A 20144-nucleotide genomic window follows, 5' to 3' on the forward strand; every position below is an offset into this window, starting at 1 on the left:
GAATCAGCGTTGTTCTCCGAGCCGCTACAGTCTCCTCCCCCTTAGTGACGTCTACACGTTTCGCCAGTTGCACCGGCTTCCTCAGGACATAAAGCTGACTTGGCCATCTTGGATGTGGGTATTTAAATGCTGTTCATATGTGTTTGCCCACCGCAGGAAAAACGAAAAATGAAAAACACAAACAGCTGATGGAGAATTCCAGAGTGGCAAATCACCGGGGATATCGGAGAAACCCCCATGGAGCCACCAATCAACATTCGGAGAACATTCCTACTTAAGAGGGAAATGTGGGGGGAGTATTTTAGGTGGATACATTGTTATAATGCATTCTGTATGTTTGTCATTTTATTGAAATACATATTTTTTTTACTAAGTCCCTGGAGAAGTTCCTATACTGGAATGAAACGCGTGTCATGTGTCCTTAAGGGGTTAAAGAGGAAGAAAGGAGGGTCTCTCTGAGCCCCCCATTGCTATTGGGGGAGGCACCCTACAGGCGCAGATTATCCTGACATCCTGTGAGTGTACTATATCGGTGTGTCACTAAGTGTTTCTAAGGATACTACACTATGTTATTTTGTTTTGTATTATTTTCTTAGGTTTACAGCTGTATGCCAGTTTTTTTCTACATTCTATACACATTAACACTACTACATTGCAATGTTTATGATTGATGTGACTCCTTATTTGTCTTTCTGTGATGTGACTTAAATGCCTTAATAAAACAAAGATTGACAAAATAAAAAACAAATAAATTTCATTCCTGGGCTGCCATATGGTTTCAAAGGCAACATAGGCCCAGCAAACCAATCTGGTAAATTTAAATGTGCAAACATGGAAAAGGGGAAAGTCCTACATTTGTTCCCAGTAAGTTTACAAAAACCCATAAAACCTGTACATTGGGGGTACTGTTGTACTCAGGAGATGCTGCTGAACACATATCGGGGTGTTCTTTGTCAGTAACACATAACAGAAACTGAGAATGCATGCCTAAAGTACAATGTGAGAGAAAAATAACACAAAGTTTGATAAAGACTGGTGGTAGAATTAGTGCATGGAAAGTGTTAAAATACCACCATTTGAAATACCCTAGGGTGTCTACTTTTCAAAAATATATGGTTTGATGGGGGTAAATTACATTGGCCTGCTTCCAAATTATTCCAAACTGGAATGTGCATCCTCCAAATAAGGTATTTTAGCACCCAGAGAACCTGACACAGCTATACAGGAGTGGTATCACTGCACACAGGAGAAGTTGCTGTACACATATTGGGGTGTCCATTGGCAGTAACCCTTAAAGTCCTCATTACATGTATTCTTAAATTGATATGTGTGTCAAACAAAATCACCAATTATATATTAGTTTTTTAATTTGATATAGATTGATGGTAAAATAGTTGCATGAAAAGTGTCAAAATACCCCAAGTTTAATACCTAAGATTGTCTTCTTTTAAAAAAAAATATACATGTTAAGGGTTATTCAGGGATTCCTGGCCGATATCAGTGTTACAATGTTAATTGTAATTTTGAAAATAAAAATGGTTTGGAAATAGCAAAGTGCTACTTGTATTTATTGCCCTATAACTTGCAAAAAAAAAGCTAAGAACATGTTAACATTGGGTATTTCTAAACGCCTCCTGAAGAAACCCCCTTAGTGACATGGATTTATACCTTGCTGTGACCCAAGGGTTAGCAAGAATACATAGAAAATATCAAAGTGTGATTCCTGTAAATAGATCACACGTTCTGGTATTTGAATGAACAATAAGCATTATGTGGGACCACATACAACTAGACCATAGGGAAGAATATCTGCATGGATATACTAAACTTTCCCCATAGAGATGCATTGTTTCAGTGCATCTCTAGGAGGAGATGCTGATTGGTCAGGGCGGAGATGCTTGCCCCACCTTCTTGACTCAGATCTTCAGAATTGAACGTCAGTGCTGAACGATGTGTAGCACTGACACAGGAAGTACCTTTAGTGGCCATCTGAGTGACTGCCAGAGGAGGTATCCCTAGGCAGTAATGTAAACACTGAACCAAAACCAAATAAGAGTGTCCTAACTGGAAATCTTGTGATTTCAAGTTTAGCCTGTTTATTGTTCTTGCAACAGAGTAGGTTGCTTGTCAGTTACCTCACTACCAGATTCTTTTCATTAAACATTTCCACACCAACTCTTTTGGCCCAAGTTTTGCACTCTGGTTTAACTTTACAATTTGGTTTTAGTGAAGAAACACCTTTGTATAATGTTCATTAAATATGGAATATGTAACTAGTAGGGGTCTATTTAAAGTCCCTCGGCATGAAACAGAGGGACTGATTGAAGCTCATAAGAAAGATTCAAATATAATCTAAGTTAAGTGATGCCTGATAGCCATACATAACTACAGTTTCATTTCTTAAATTCTCAACTGAGCTGTGCAAAATATACCTTTAGGATGTAGCTTATATTTAGAAGTTCCTCTGCAAAAAACCCACAAACCATCTGCTAATATTAAAAGGGAAGTGAACTAAATGTACATTATATCACCAGCACAATACTAGCTTTTTATTTTTTACATTATTGTTAGCTATTTCAGGGTCTGGGGATTTTCTGTGGTCATAACATTAATCCTTGTTATATTTTAATATAAAAATGAAATACATTATTATAGTACTCAGCACTTTTTTATTATTTGTTCCTGGTACTTTGTATTTGTTGTTCCTGGTATATAGTTTTTCTTCCTCTCAGCACGTAGTCAAGAAACTATCAGTCCTCAGAGCCATATGGTAACAGTTTACAGACCAAATGGGTCAATAGTCTATTTAGTATTGTTTTGATGATTGTAGTCAATAGCTGGTGAGTGATTTTCCAGTGTTAAGGTTTATGGTACAGAGAGTGACATGGCCACCACGTTCAGACTGTAAAGGCCAATTCTCACCAGTGACAGAGCGTTTCACATTGTGAATTATGTTGCTGGTCGCCGGTGACTATCACAATTGTGGGACAAGGATGGTACAAGATGGACAGAAGGGGAGAAGCAAAACACAAAGGAGTTAAATAAATTTGAAGATCTTGGTTGGATGCTGGAGAAAAGGTGCTGCCGTGAAGTTACCGAAAACCTACACATGTTAAAAGTTTCCGAGTCACTTCATATAAAATAACACACAACACTACTGGACATGATGATTTTATAGCAGCCGAACCCTCCGACGAATACAGACTCAATACAAAGCAACTGTGAAAAGCAAAGTACAATGGCAACACTTGCCTACTTGCAACACTTGCCTATTTTCAACGGATAACCCCTCAGTGCAAAGAACACTCTTAGCAAACATAACCACTACAGCTGACTGTAGAGGTTATGGCGTTTATGTGCTCTGCCATTGTAAGAATTGTTTGATGTCTTAGCTGGGGTATGTTGGAGAGCTGGAATCTGCTAGGACGGAGCTTTTGTCAGCTCTCCAGACCTGAGCCCTGGAGTGTAGAGTTAGCTCATCACTCTCGGCCAGAGAGCTTCTGGCTCTCCATTGGAAATAATAAAGGTGCGACCATCAAGTGCAGCTTTTGTCACATCTATTTTTGCTGTTGATCAAAAAAGGCAACAAAAAAAAGGTAAAAGTACTTTTTAATTTTGCAACAAATTCATTCATGACACCAGAATAACAGTTAGCTCTCTCCTTGGATCAATAAGCTATTACCCCACTTATTAAAAATTATATCCCTGTATATTATGTTTTTGCTAGTATTCATCCAGTTCCTGTTTAAACATATGTACAGACTCTGATAAAATCTCTTCGGCAGATAATTCCACATCCGTATTGTTCTTACTGTAAAAAAACAACTGTCCTTTGTCTTAGACAAGTGGTTCCTAACCCAGTCCTCAAGTACCCTCTAAAAGTCCAGGATTTAGGGATTACTCAATTGTGTCTAAGGTGTTTTTAGAAAGAAATACAATACTTTAGACAAAACAGGGTAATCCCAAAATCCTGGACTGGTAGGGGGTACTTGAGGACTGGGTTGGGAGCCCCTGCCTTAGACTAAATCTCCTTTCTTAAAGTCTAAATGCCTGACTTTATGTCCTATGTTTAGTCCTTGTGGCAAACTCCCTTTTTTAAATGAGCTTGCCACGAGCTCTTGAAGGAGCCTGCTTGCCAGCCTCCTGCCCATAGACTATGGGCCCTGCATGGAAACCTGTAAAAGACTACTGGACTTGACCGACTGTTAGCACTGATTTCCCTGGAACTGTTTTGGGAATGGGGCCATGCTTGCGGTCGGTCAAAACTATGACTTCCAGGAATTTTCTGAACCCCTGAACCGATCTGGGTGATTTTTGGATATGTTGTTCACCCAGATCGGGGCTATATAATTTATGGGGTTTTGCGTCTTTTAAAGGTACTGTGGCGGAACCCACCTCGCCACTGGACATTGGAGGGGCCTGGCTGCCTGCCTCTTACCTGCTGACTATGGCCCCTGGAAAATTGGTACACTTAAAGATTTATATTTGGGCATATTGTACTGTATATTGCTGCTACTGGCCCTTTTAACAGCATCTATGGACACATTGGGACTTTTGGGACTACTGTCCCTTTAAGACTGTGAAGCATGTTCTAGTGTGCTGCCTGTAATATTGTATATGTATTCATGTGTTAAGTTTAGCCTGGGTGATATGTATGCAGCATTCATCTGATTGTTCGGTAGAATCACTCCATTCATTATATTGAGTGAAACTACCGAACAACCAGACCACCCAGGAATAAGTGTGCCTCCAATTACAGTTTGCAACAATGTTGCAAACGGGTAATTGGCAATCAGTGTAATGTAGTCTTTGTCCTCTGGGTGGCCGCCATTCGGGAAACAAACACGTGGCGGCGGCCATCTTAAACTACCGAACAGCGGTGTTTTGCCGTCGAGTGTCTGGAACTAAAATCGGACACTTGACTAGGCAAACACCGCTGAGACCTCCATACTTCCAGAAATTCGTATGGAAACTACCGAATGACCCGCCGTTCGGTAGAAAGAACCCCATAAACAAGGGAATTCATTCAAACCCTCTCCAGGCTCTATAACACAGGCAATTCGCCTGTTTTCATTCCCTTGTTTGTGACCGACCGCAGGGCCAAAATGCATGGAACTGTTTTCGGATACTTTACCCATGCGGTCGGTCAAATCTTTGGAACCCCATATCTCACGAACCATTCATCCGAATTACTTGAATTTTGGATATGTTGTCCCCCTGAATAAGGGCTATCCAGCAATGCTGGATTTAAAGGTGTACCCCCTGTTTTGGGGGTACATCCAGGAATTGGGGAAAAGTGTGTACTGTATAATTGGGTTAAGTGGTAATCTAAGGGGAGGAAATGTGTGGGAGGTACATCCATGTGATTGGTCAATATCATCCTCCCCCTGGGAGTGTCCTGTATGTACCTGTTTGTGAATAAAAGCCAGGCTGGATGAGCCAGTCCAGAGTTCCTGTTTTAACCTCAAAGTGATGTGTCGTCTCATTATTGGGGGAAGGATTTATTGTATGCTGTTCCAGTTGACTGCTAGGGGTACAAGCCTATTCGTATGGTTCCTATTCAATGGTCTACAGCATTCATACGCTTGGGAGAATTTAAAGGTTTCTTGGATTCGGTGATTATGGTGTCTGCCAGAGTGCTTGGAGTCCTCAGGAAGCACTAGGAGCATCCTTTAACGGAGGTACTCAGTCGGGGTGCCAGGTGATCCGTTACAGGTACTTTTTAAGGTTTCATAAAATTGGAGATAATTAGATTAGATTAGTACAGTTCCAGATTCAATTATCTCCCAAGCACAGAGGAGGGATTCTATTGTTTGCTTATGGGAGTGTCTCTGTTTTTATTGGTTTGTTCACTTTGGGTCCCTGTGCCCAACAAGGTCCAAAATACTAATTAGGGGGGGGACCTAATGTCCTCCCCCATGGCCCCACCCCTGAGCGGTGGGTGGGGGCCCCTAAACTACTAATTAGGGGGGGGAACCTAATGTCTTCGCTCCTGGTAATTTGACTCATAACACTCTGATTGGTGGATTAAGTAACCAATCAGAGAGTTATGAGTCAAATTACAGAGCATGGGAAAATTCCAAAGAACTTTCCCACGCTGTGTAAAATGACACAGAGCACTCTGATTGGTGGATTTCAAACCAACCAATCAGAGTGCTGTGACAGGTAAATGTAGAGACTTACCTGTCAGTCTCTTCATTTACCTGTCAGAGCACTCTGATTGGATGGCTTAAACCCACCAATCAGAGTGCTCTGAGCCTAATTGCAGGGCGGGGCAAGGCTTTATAAGCCTTCCCCCGTCCTGCAGAGCTCAGTCTGCGCGGAGCCCTCCATGGGTGAAGAAGGATTGTTTTTTTTTGCGCTCTTTTTTTTTTTTATTGCGTCGGTTATTATGGCTTTTTATTTGCCCTTTTTTGGGGCTGAAAAAAGACGACTTGGAAGAAAGAAAACATCAAATGGTAAGTTTTATTTATTTATTTTCAGGTACTTTGTTAAATGGTCCCCCCTAATTATTTTTAGGGTGAGGGGGATAGGTAGGGGTTCATTTCTTTGGGGAGGGGGTGACTAGCAATTTGGGGACCCCTAGTCACCCGGGGGAGGGGGGTTATGTTTTTTTTTTACTTAGGGCCCCCATCCACCGCTCAGGGGTGGGGGCCAGGGGGGAGGACAGTAGGTCCCCCCCCAATTAGTATTTAAGGGCTCCCACCCACAGCTCAGGGGTGGGGGCCAGGGGGGAGGACATTAGGTCCCCCCAATTAGTATTTTAGGGCCCCCAACCACTGCTCAGGGGTGGGGGCCAGGGGGGAGGATATTAGGTCCCCCCCTAATTAGTATTTTAGGGGCCCCCATGCACAGCTCGGGGTGGGGGCCAGGGGGGAGGACATTAGGCCCCCCCCAATTTTTATTTTAGGGCCATCACCCACCGCTTAGGGGTGGGGGCCAGGGGGGAGGACATTAGGTCCTCCCCCCTAATTACTATTTTAGGGCCCCCACCCACCGCTCAGGGGTGGGGGCCAGGGAGAGGACATTAGGTCCCCCTCCTAATTTGTATTTTTTTCACTGGGTAAGTATATTAGTACTTGGGCAATACTGTGCTTCGGAACTTCGGCAATTCGGCACTGTGGCACTTCGGAACTTCGGCAACTTTAGAACTTTGGCACTCCAGCACTTCGGAACTTCGGCACTTCGGAACTTCAACACTTCTGAAATTCAGTAATTTCGGAACTTCAGGACCTCGGTAATTCGGCACTTCGGCAATTCGGCAATTCGGTCATTCGGAAGTACCCGAATGTACGAATTGCCCGAAATTCGTCCAAATTCATATTCGGCCCGAAACGAATTGCACATGTCTACTAAAAGCTTCCATTCTCTTTTTTAATTGTGTAGCTTGTCTCTGCATTTTTTCTAATGTCTTAATATACTTATTTAGAACAAATACTTAAAGGAACACGATAGGGTCAGGAACACAATAGTTTAGCTTTTGTGCTAAATGCACCATTTAGGTGGCTTGCCACACCCCATTTACCCGCCTTAGAAGGAATTAAAACTCACCTTAATTCCAGCGCCGCATGGGTCTGCTGGTGCTAGCTCCGCCCCCTTTGTGACATCATCAGAATTGCAGATTTTTAGCCTATCCAATGCTTTCCAATAGGGAAAGCATTGGATTGGCTGAAATTGGCAAGGGGGCAGGGCCAAACACTGTTTTGGCCAATCAGCACCTCCTCATAGAGATGCATTGAATCTATGATGAAAATTCAGTATCCCCATGCAGAGCGTGTAGACGTTGAACGTTAGTGCTGCCTACTGTGCAGCACTGAGCCAGGAAGCACCTCCAGTAGCCATCTGAGGAGTTGCCACTTAGAGGTGTCCCTAGGGGCAATGTAAACACTGCCTCTTCTCTGAAAAGACAGTGTTTGCATAAAAATACCTGAAGGCAATGATTATACTCACCAGAACTAATACTTTGAGCTGTAGTTGTTCTGATGACTATAGTGTCCCTTTGAATTGCCCAGCATATTCAATGTATGTTCTTACCATTAACATTAAGTTTAATCTGCCATTTGAGTGCCCATTCACCCAATCTATCTACATCCCTCAATATATCGTTTAAAAAATAAAGCTTATAGGGATCAATATGATCCCCATATTAGTATAAGTAAGGTGTGTGGCAGGTGTGGTTATATATACTGATTATAAACCAGTGACTGGGTGGCTCAAGCAGGGAGAAAGCATTCTTCATTTCAATTAATTCTGCTTCAATATTTAAGGTGTTACCTAGACAAAGAAAAAAGGCCTTATCAAATGAACAGGGTAGTAAATTTGGTTATAAAATCCCAGTTGTTTCTCCACCAGTTTTTCATTGGTTTGAAAACCGGAAATGCAAATATACAGGTGGACAAAATAGTAAAGACATGTTATTGGATAGAATTGCTGGCCCCTACATACTTCCTTTTGAGAATATTTTTTGGGGGTTTAGTGTCAAAAATGATTATAAAGAGAATTTCTGTTAATTATCATTTGTCTTACCGTGAAGAATTCCTTAATGAAGTGCCAGAAATGGCTGAGTCTATCGGTATTATAGGCTCCATTTGATGATGATTTGCTATTAATTAAAAGGTGTGACGAATGTGTTTCATTACACAAAACTAACATTCACTCAGTATTCCGTTTGTTTCCAATCCATCCATTCCTCACTAGGTTTTTAATCAGATGGTTATTTTTTTACATGGCTGATGGTCCTTTCCATTTTGATTTTAACTTTTTTTAAAGATTCTTGCTCCAAATGCAGAACCAGGTGCAGAGCAGCTACTGCAGATAATTTGGGGTCTGATTTCTCCCTTATTATTAAAATTTTGAAGAATCCTCCCTCTTGCTTGATGTGGCCAGCCTTTCTATCCGAGCACACTTTTGACCCATTTGGTATTTTGACATACGCTACTCTTCAGTTGAGTGCAAATTGCAAATGATAATTTCCATGCACAATTTAAAATAAATAAATCAATAAAATAAAAATCAATTTAGCTTCAAATGCATCACATGCAGAGCTGCTACCGTATAGAGAAAAAGACACCACAAGGGTCCCTCTAATAGTCACATAAAACCATACCATAAAATGAATACACAATATCAAAAAAACATCTGCTTTCGAGGATCCAACACCAAATACATTCTCCAAACCCCCATATTGGCATTCACACAACCAACCAACCCAACGGTGAGGCTAAAGGGAGGCTTAGAGGGGTGAAGTCCCTGATGAGGCTGATCTCTACAGTTACTGGAGGGGGAAACATGAAATTAGTGTTTTTTTATATATGTTTTTTATATTTTCAATTCTATATCAGTCAGCTGTTTTGAGAAGCACTTTCTTTATTAAAACAACTCCCAGATGTTTAGTGCTTCCCCTGGATGTTTGGGGGGTGCCCCCTACAGGTAACTTGTGAGAGAGAGAGTGCTGGCGAAAAGAACGTTGCCGCTTACCACTCTGTTAGTTAGGCAACAAAACTCTCTGAATACTGTGTCACATTATTTGTAACAACAGAATTAATTAAAAATACCGAATGGAATGGGGCAAATAATTCTAAATATAAATGTTACCACCCCAAACCAAATATACATGCAGCAACCTACAAGGAACTCTGATATACTAGATCCCCCCAAAAAACACAAAGACAGATAATTAGGTGCACAGATAGTCATAGAAATAACAGTGTAAGAGAAGCGACAATCAAAGCATTCAGATCGCCCAATAATAAAAACGCAATTAGAAAAGGGAGAGAAAAACCTTCACAGCTAGAATTAAAACACACTGTGGTATAGAGGGAGAACATAGGTGGCAAAGCATATATATACTTTCACTCTCCCTTTTGTAGGTCTCATTGACATAAAACACATAAAATCAGAAACAGACCTAGTGCAATATTGTAATAAATAAGGTATTGTATGTGATACTCTGTAGGAATTGAACTCACGATTCGGGAGTGGTTATAGTACCACTCCAAACTATCAGACCCAGGAAGGATCCAAACGTGGGTAGTAAAGCGAACCCACCATCAGCCAAAGTCGTGAAGTAAAATACTTTATTCCCTTAACAGTAAAAAATACTTATAAACGAATGAAATAAAATCTCACATTACTGGAGCAGACCAAAATCCTGAGGATGAGTGAAAATACAGTCCGAGTTCTCCTCTCTCTGTATTACCCAGCTGGACACAGTCTCTTTGTAATGAACCTTTTTAGTATGTTAGGAGAATAATAGGGCATCCCCAGTTATGCACTTTGTGGGTTGATATATGGATTTTTCCTTTTTTTTTATCGATTTTAGTGGTTTAGACGATATGCCCCTTTCCTAACATTCATTCTCAGTGGCGTTTTTACATCACATTTTCATATCATTTTGTTCCCAGGCTCTTTACTAGACATATATATATATATATATATATATATATATATATATATATATATATATATATTGGGTAGTTATAATAATTATTTATGTCTTTAACATTTTTTTTCTTATATGGGGTATTATTGCCTATTTTCCCTGCATATTAGCTATATAGGTATTTGTCATCCATGTTGTTGTGATGTTTTAATGGACAGATCTGTTATTTGTGCAATGAAGGACTAAGCTTTATGCAAAAAAAATGTTTTGCCCTAAGGTTTGGGGCGTTTTGATATTTTCACATCATATGCTTATTTAGGATGTGAATTTTGTATCATATTGTTATTGGTTTTATCTATATGGTTCCCTTAGGAAGTTCTCATGTGAGAGCGAAACGCGTAGGACCACCGTATTTTAAATACTATTTGTATAAATAATTTCACCTATTAATAAATACCCTTTTGGAAGAAACCTCTGGAATATCGTTTGGTGACTCAAAAAGACCGGTCCGGAGACAAACCCGAAGGAGGAGTTTTAGCCCCCTATTGAAATCGTGGGTGGCACCCATAAGGCATTTTTATCAGCTCTAACTTGTGAGTGCAACTGAAAATTTTCTTTATATCAGGCAATCTTGCCTGTAATGTCTTTTTTCATAGGTACATCAGCGGGATCTCTAAATTCTGTACATATACATTTCTGTATATTCTGTACAATTATATATTGTTCTATGTCACTGGTGCCACGTGGAATTGTCACATCTATATTTCCTATATGTATGTGTGTGTGTTTACTTTCTTTGAAAGCAATTTCTATTTTTTTTTTATAACAGCAGAAACATTCGTTTCTCAAATGTGACACTTCTTGGACACAGGAATTGGAATGTTGCTGACATTGTCATATCTGAGAACATACCATTTGTATGCACAATAAACTCTTTAAAAAAAAAAAAAAAAGAGGAAACAATATATCCTCTATATTCACATTCTAGGAACATGTGTAATATAAAAGGAAGAATTCGGTAGGACAAGTCATCTTGTATTTGGACCCCAAAAAGAGATACCTGTCTACCACACCATGAGCTTATAAGAAGGTAATTTCTATCGTCTGTCCTCTAGCATTAGTGCAGAAGTTGAGAAAAGGAAATGTAAATGTAAGGCCAAAAGAGTTTATCTGGTATTTTTTTTCCAATTTGGCTGTTTTAGCATAACATTTTTGCATTTCTCAAATTTGTGTATTATTCTGTCAGTTTCAAGTCCCCACTAATCAGGAAGTTTTAGTGCCCTAGGCATTGTAATTTTGCCTCCCTATCACTTATCACTTCAATTGCTTTTCTTTTTTGCAAGTTTCACTGTCTGCCACTCACTTCCTTTTTCCCTCTGTCTCTTTTTCAGTGTCTTTCTGTCTCACATTGCTCTTATCTCCAGCATTCTGTCGCCCAGTATTTCTCTTTCCGTTGTGGCATTTGTTTCCATGTCTATCCCCCAGTCTGCATACGATTAAGTTTTCATGTGGGGATTCTGCTTGTGTGTGATGAATAAGGTGTGTATGTGAAGGTTGCTTGTAGTGTTGTGTCATTTTGTAATGACTGTATGCATTTTGTGTGGGGAGCCTGTGAGTGGTGTGCATGTGCGGTGCACGTGAGTGTTATGTTTGTAGGTATGATGGCAGTAAGTTCTCTGTATGTACTGATTTCATATACACAATGTTTTTTAAGACACATGTCAATTATGCATATAAATGGGCAAGTAGTCACATATGCATATCCTATGGAAAGTAGTTGTCTGAAGTAAGTGGAAGTCAGATGTCACAAATAGTATATCAGGTAACAAATCAGTCAGGAATCCTGCTGCATATGCATTCTACATACCACAGGTCATAGTTCTCATGTGCTACCAATGAGCATGATGACATTATATGTGTGTCCATCAAACATGATCCATGTGGTAATGCTGTGGGTATGTATGCCTGTGAGTGGTGCATGTGTAATGGCTATGAATGGTGTGTGTCTGTGCTGACAATGGATAATGTTTGCCTCTGAGTTTGGAGTGGTGTGTGGTGGCTGTGGGTGTTGTGACGGTAGTAGCTATGGGTGGTGTGTGGTTGATGTGAGTGCTGTGTATGGTGGCTCTGTGGCTCTACTGTAGCTGTGGTTGGTGTGTTTATGTGTGTAGTGGCTGTTATTTGAGTGTGTGGCTTGTGTGTTGTGTGATGGTTGTGAGTGGAGTGTATGGCTGTGTGTGGAGGCTGTGTGCGGTGGCTGTGTGTTGTGTTTGCACGTGTGTGGTGGATACAAGTGGTGTGTGGCTTTGGGTGGTGTGTATAGTGACTGTGAGTAATTTTTGAGTTGTGAGTGTATGATGGCTTTGTATGGTGTGTGGGGGCTACTGTGTGAGTGAACACCACACTTCTGCATTTCTCTTTTTTATCGTATCCCAACATGTAATGCTAAACCCTGGTGCAATGCATCTTTACCACATTGTCCCCAAAAAATATCTTATCGAATTCAAGAAGCTTCAGGCATTATACTTCCCCCCAGATAGTTCTATATTCTTACCTCCAAATAAGCTCTTTATTCCTACAATTACTGAAGCAAGATCTAGTTCAAGGATTCTCTTAAGTTATGTATCAATGGTAAATTGACACCTGACTGTAAACCAAATAGCAGTCACATATCTCCTTGGATCAAGCAGCTATTACCCCACTAATTAGAAATTATATCCCTGTATGTTATGTTTTTGGAAGTATTTATCCAATTGCTGTTTAAACATCTGTATGGATTCTGATAAAATCACCTCTTTTCACATCCTTATTGCTCTTACTGTAAAAAAACATTTCCTTTACCTTAGATTAAATCTCCTTTCTTTCAGCTTAAATGCATGACCTTGTGTCCTATGTATAGCCCTGCTTATGAATAGATTTCCAGATAATGGTTTGTACTGGCCCCGAATATATTTGTATAATGTTATCATATCCCCTCTGAGGCACAGTTTTTCTAAATTAAAGAGAGATACACATTTTTTAACCTGTCTTGGTAACTCAAGTGCTCCATTCCTTTTATCAATATTGTAGCTTGTCTCTGAATTTTTTCTAGTGCCATGATATCCTTCTTTAGAACAGGTGCCCAAAATTGCACAGCATATTCAAGGTGTGGTCTTACCAGCAATTTATAAAGAGGCAAAATTATATTATCATCCCTAGAATTTATACCCCTGTTTGTACATGACAAAACCTTACTGTCCTTAGCAACTGCAGATTGACATTGCATATTGCTGCCTAATTTATTGTCTATAACAATTCTCAAATCCTTCTGGTGTGTGGTTATCCCTAATACACTACCATTTAGGGTGTAAGTTGCTTGTGCATTCTTGACCCCGAAGTGCATAACTTTGCATTTCTCTACGTTAAATTTCATCGTCCATTTTAGTGCCCAGTCCCCCAATTTATTCAAATCCCTCTGCAGCAAGGCAATATCCTGCTCACATTTTATTACTTTACAAAGTTTTGTGTCATCTGCAAACACTAAAACATGGCTTTCAATGCCTATTTCATGATTATTTATATATATATATATATATATATATATATATATATATATATATATATATATTTATATATGTTAAATAGAAGCGGTCCCTAAGGGACAACACTTACAACTTTTGTCCAGCTTTTCCACCTTTCTCTCAATTTAAATGATCTATAAACAGAGAATCTGACCTGCAATATAGCATATCCCCAACACAATGCATGCATGCTTACTGTATAAAAGGTTCAAATAAAATCCTCACTCCATTTTGAACAACAACAACAATTTTTATTTAGATGGTATATTGTATTGGTTTGTTTACATACAATTTTCCCTGATACTTCCTCGAATTGCTGGCATTGTGGCAGGGCAGAAGGTATAATGCATCATACTTGATGGGGTTGTAATGATCTTCCAACATCAGGAAAAGTATTCATGAGACAATCGAGGAGGTGATGGTTCTTCAGACTCCCTTTAGACATCTCATCTACTTTTTATTAGACTTGTCCTACAAATTCCTTCATGATAAACTAAAAATAATGATGTTATATTTACTGCTCAACAAACTTTAGTAAGAGCTTGGAAACCCACCAATTCCTACAATGTTGTCGGCAGTGATTAGAGATGTGGATGAACAGAGCATTTATGAATGAAAATATAATGCTATATATTCCCGCACTATGGTATTTCTTAAAGCAAGGTCTATGTGGGAAACCTAGAAATTGGGTTCTGTTATACATTGTGAGTGAAGGGAATATAGTTACGGAATTCTTATTTGATTTTGGGAATGACGTTCCTTCTGGCTGTTCTGCAGGAACTCAAACAGGCACCCAAACTGCTTTTTATATTGTGAAACTACTCTAACTGTGTTTAGTGTTGTGCATTTTGGTATACATCGTATCTATTGTATTAATTGTATTATTTGTATTGTTTGTACCGTTTGTACTGTGATGTTAGAACCTTGCTTCTCCAATCTCTTGTTTTATTTTTGTGTCCCTTTCCTTTTTTGTTTATAATCAATAAAAATCAAATGTTAAAAAATAACAATTGAGAATTGTCCATCACGCTATTTAAAGAACATATTCACTAAGGCTTTATATTGTTTGTTAACTTTTTTGTTTGTTTTTAGATTTGCATTTTTTTTATTTTCCAAATGCGTAAGAATGTACCAAAGCATACTACACATAAACTAGAAAAATTACAAAATGTGTTACACATTATACAGGAAGTATTTTGGGAAAAGCCAAAGAAAGTTTATCATGTTTATATATAACAAAAATTCCCAATTTACAAAGAAAAAAAAATATTCCTCCCCATTTTTGGGACCACGCGCACATAATATCCCCATAGGTGCTTCCTCACATAATTAAAAGAGTTATTTTTCTATCTCACCCTCATACGGTCAGCTTGTCTAGTACATTATGCTTATTATAACATTTATTATTCACTCTGCTCCCATCACTATAGCCCTGCGAGTTACCTCCTTTCTCTACCCTATCATGTGAGAAACAGAGACTTATTTTAGTTACCTTCTCATATCTCAGTAGGTTGAATCGTGTTTGATCTTCCATTACAGAAACAACAAAACAAAATGGTGAGACAGCAACTCTATCTACTGGTCCTGCTATGTTGTGAAGGTAAATTAATTGATTATTATAACAAACTAGGGCATTTCCGTAATGGATAAAACACTGTACGGTACAGATACTTGATAAATTCAGAGGGAAACCAGGGTGTTTGAAGGCCATTCTATACATAACAGACAAAACAAAATCAATAACAAGGTCTTTAATTAAACCATATACAGGGCTATTCACTATAGTGAGAATTCAAAGCGAGTTTCAGGTGTCAGCAGTCAGTGAGCGGGCTAGTCAGTGATTGGTAGTGATTTCACACTGAGTTAGAGTGTTTCCCATTTCATCGAAATCAATGTTATTGATATTGAATGATATTGCATAAGGTCTTGATGGTAAGGTGTGTCTTTTTGCGGATGATACTAAGATATGTAACAGGGTTGATGTTCCAGGAGGGATAAGCCAAATGGCAAATGATTTAGGTAAACTAGAAAAATGGTCAGAGTTGTGGCAACTGACATTTAATGTGGATAAGTGCAAGATAATGCATCTTGGACGTAAAAACCCAAGGGCAGAGTACAGAATATTTGATAGAGTCCTAACCTCAACATCTGAGGAAAGGGATTTAGGGGTGATTATTTCTGAGGACTTAAAGGTAGGCAGACAATGTAATAGAGCAGCAGGAAATGCTAGCAGAATGCTTGGTTGTATAGGGAGAGGTATTAGCAGTAGAAAGAGGGAAGTGCTCATGCCATTGTACAGAACACTGGTGAGAACTCACTTGGAGTACTGTACACAGTACTGGAGACCATATCTTCAGAAGGATATTGATACCTTAGAGAGAGTTCAAAGAAGGGCTACTAAACTGGTTCATGGATTGCAGGATAAAACTTACCAGGAAAGGTTAAAGGATCTTAACATGTATAGCTTGGTGGAAAGACGAGACAGGGGGGATATGATAGAAACATTTAAATACATAAAGGGAATCAACACAGTAAAAGAGGAGACTATATTTAAAAGAAGAAAAACTACCACAACCAGAGGACATAGTCTAAAATTAGAAGGACAAAGGTTTAAAAATAATATCAGGAAGTATTACTTTACTGAGAGGGTAGTGGATGCATGGAATAGCCTTCCAGCTGAAGTGGTAGAGGTTAACACAGTAAAGGAGTTTAAGCATGCGTGGGATAGGCATAAGGCTATCCTAACTATAAGATAATGCCAGGGACTAATGAAAGTATTTAGAAAACTGGGCAGACTAGATGGGCCGAATGGTTCTTATCTGCCGTCACATTCTATGTTTCTATGTTTCTATGTTTCTATGTGTTCAACGCCTTCATAAAAAGACCCGAGTATTCATTAAAGTATGTGCTGTCAGGATTTCAAATTGGGTTTTATATTGTAGGTTAAAATTCTCACGTCAGCTATGTTTTCAGGTCTGCATAATTGTGAAATTCACTAAAGTGAGAATTACAGTAATTCAAGATGGATTTTAAATCCAAGGGAACGCTCCAGACTCCTAATACACTTTAGCTTGCTAAAACGTTTTATGTGTGAAGGGTGGGTCCTATTTTTTTTTCACTTTGCAAAAAGTGCAGATTTCAATAAAAATTTACTGTTTTATAAAAAAAAACTTGGTTACACCCCCCTGGTTTTCAAGCAAACAACAGGTACTGTTACTTCCTGGATTGGTTAGCTCATTTCCACTGAACTCAAGAGGCAGTAATTGCCCAAAGCACCTGCCTGGCAAAGACTTCTCATAGAGCTGTATTGGGAAGTCTGTGATTGGACAGCTACAGAAAGTCTGGGTGGGCAAAGGGATATGCAGGTTTTCAAGCTGGTTTTAGGTTTAACCCCAAATAAAATAATGCATTATTAAATGGGGATTGGGCAGTTGCGTGTCCATTTATGCCTAAAGTCGCCGTGGTAAAAGCATATTTGGCTGTTTTTCTTAAATTTTAAGTTCACTTTGAATTCTCATTTTAGTAAATAACCCTGACAATTCTTCAAGGAAGAATGTATATATTGTTGCCGGCATCCCAGATATATAGAAATATGGTGACGGCTGAGGAAAATGGCAAGCTTGACAAAAAGTAACTCTACCGTTATATATAGTAACAGAGCCGCTTTGAGGAACATCGGTAGCAAACAGAGAGGAAACATGTTTATCTTGTGACTGCACTTCAAAGCTGCAAAGTTGTAAATTCAGCTAAAATGTGAAAGTCATGAGAAAATAGCACTTACCTTTCAATACTTTCTGTTAGGCTTGAAACATTTACAGGGTCTGTAACCCTTACGCTGCCATGGACTTATGCTGCTAACACATCCTGCTTTCTTTAATCTTTTTATGTTCACTGGAGAGTACATACATGTACACCAGTCATTATGGAGTTCCAGAAGAATAGTGCTTTTTTAATGTGGGTACAGCGGATATATGAAACAAACACAGTTTTCATAGGGGTGTATCCAACAGAAGACAAAATAAACCAATTATAGGCGTTTAGTGCAAAAAGTATAATTTCTCAAAAATCATTACGTATTACAGTTATTCTACAGCGCATGTCTAGCACGTCTTCTCGAAACTATGCAGGGTTATCTTGTGAGAGAAAAAAGGGAGCATGTGTGCTTGCAAGATAGCAGACAGGGAATACAATTCTTGTTTTTAACCCTTGCAGATGTGGAAAGACTTAACTAAGACAAAAAGGCTTTTTTAACCCTTCATTTACCTGTATCTACGACAAGTCCCCTTCTCTCTGGTACTGCAGGTGAGAGTCAGGCAATGTATCTCCAGATTTACTAATTACATCTGTGGGACTTTAATTACTTCTTCACCTCTATTACCTTATCGTCTTTCCCCGCCAACAGAACCATCAAGAAAGGCCTGTACCGATATATGTAGATACAGGATAATATATGTTGTTACACTCATAGGTTAACATTTCTATTTCTTTATAGCTCTGTATGTCTAGGGGAATATTCACTAAGCATTGCATAGGTAAAATAATTCATTCAGCATCACTTTTTTTGGTGATAGGCCAACTATACCAGCATAAATATGGCTGTTAGTTTTATCATTTGCCCATCACTAAATTCTAACACAGATACATTGTTTTAATGAGACTAGGCAACTTCCTATACCTATAGTCTCTTTCTAACCACCATTGTGTACCTTTCAGTTAAACACATGTTAAAGCCCCTCTCAGCCCACTCACCACCCACATTATTATGTGGCATTGTTGGAAGAGCCTGTTGTTGATTTACTTGGTAAAATGCATCTGTTTTTCACGGGTACATTGTGTATTTTCTATGATGTATATAACGCATTGCTTCCATCGTATTGTGTCTTCACAGGAGTTTATTCTAAGTGGGATGTACAGTATCCCGAGAGCAGAAAGAGTATTCCTGGCTCCTGCTTTTTCATTCCCTGTACATTTTCTTACCCCAGTAATACAAACACAGTTAAAGGGATTGTGCCAATCTGGTTCAAAAATTACGATACTGACAAAAAAAACGTTTACCACCCGACTGATACAATCGATACTGCATATATGGGTCGTGTTGAGTTCCTAGGGGATACCTCACAGAAAAATTGCACTACACTCATCAAGAATTTACAGAATGAGGATGCAGGACTGTTCAACTTCAGGTTTGAGATCAAGGAAGTCAATAGTTGGGTGGACAAAAGAGGAGTGCGCCTTGAAATGACAGGTAAGGACAAGACGTGGAAATGTCATAGGAGCTAGCATTTCTTTTCTTCATTTACAATGTTTGCCGTGGCTTTGCCTTGTCTAAACGGGATTACGATGTTATTTGCTAAATCTTTAATACAGATGTAAAAGAAATCAGAGCATCTCACGAAAAAAAAAATAAAAAAAATAAAAGGAGTAAAGGAGTAAAGGCTATAGGTGGTTTTTAATGTTTTATTCAAATATGTCAATTCCAGAGAAGTGACAGTTCCCCTTCAGACATACTCAGAAATCATAAGATGTTAAACCTGTCTCTAATATACGTTACCCATTTTCTTTGCTCACTTTAAGTGTCACATATAGGCTTTTACATATAAACTTCGCTACAACACAACACAAAAGACAGGCATTGATTTAAAGGACTACTATAGTGCCAGGAAAACAAACTCGTTTTTCTGGCACTATAGGGTCTTTAGGTCCCCCCACCCTCAGGGTCCCACTCCCGCTGGGCTGAAGGGGGAGGAAGGGGTTAATCACTTCCCTTTCTACAGCGCCGGGCTCCCTCAGTGCTGGGGACTCTCCTCCCTCTTCTGACATCAGCGCCGAATGCGCGGCAAGAGCAACGCGCATTCAATCAGTCGCAAGGAAAGCGTTTACAATGCTTTCCTATGGACGTTGGTGTCTTCTCACTGTGAAAATCACAGTGAGAAACACGCAAGTGCCTCTAGCGGCTGTCAATGAGACAGCCACCAGAGGCTGGATTATCCCATATGTAAACATAGCAGTTTCTCTGAAATTGCTATGTTTACAGCTGCAAGGTTCAGGGGCGTATTAGCCGCGAGGCAAACAAGGCATTTGCCTTGGGCGGCATTTTCCAGGGGGCGGCAAAAAAGGCGCCCCCAAATGCCCAAGGCAAATGTCTTGTTAGCCTTGCGGCTAACAGACATGCCGGCGGGCTGCTGGGCGATCGGGCGGCACTG

At 39.5% G+C, this 20144-nt stretch overlaps 2 protein-coding genes across 2 annotated transcripts in view; both read left to right on the forward strand.

The window, feature by feature from the left end:
- Positions 1-20144, forward strand: part of LOC134566013 (uncharacterized) — a 610813-nt gene that overhangs the window by 75769 nt on the left and 514900 nt on the right. The gene's annotated exons all lie outside the window — the stretch shown is intronic.
- SIGLEC1 (sialic acid binding Ig like lectin 1) overlaps positions 11429-20144 on the forward strand; it is a 51223-nt gene continuing 42507 nt past the window's right edge. The window contains exons 1-3 of the mRNA XM_063457552.1: positions 11429-11471; positions 15449-15541; positions 18830-19186. Of these exons, the coding sequence (XP_063313622.1) occupies positions 15496-15541; positions 18830-19186 (403 nt within the window). The 5' untranslated portion in view covers positions 11429-11471; positions 15449-15495. The remainder of the gene's footprint in view (positions 11472-15448; positions 15542-18829; positions 19187-20144) is intronic.

This window comes from Pelobates fuscus, chromosome 6 (genome assembly GCF_036172605.1).
Source record: "Pelobates fuscus isolate aPelFus1 chromosome 6, aPelFus1.pri, whole genome shotgun sequence".
Lineage (NCBI taxonomy): Eukaryota > Metazoa > Chordata > Amphibia > Anura > Pelobatidae > Pelobates > Pelobates fuscus.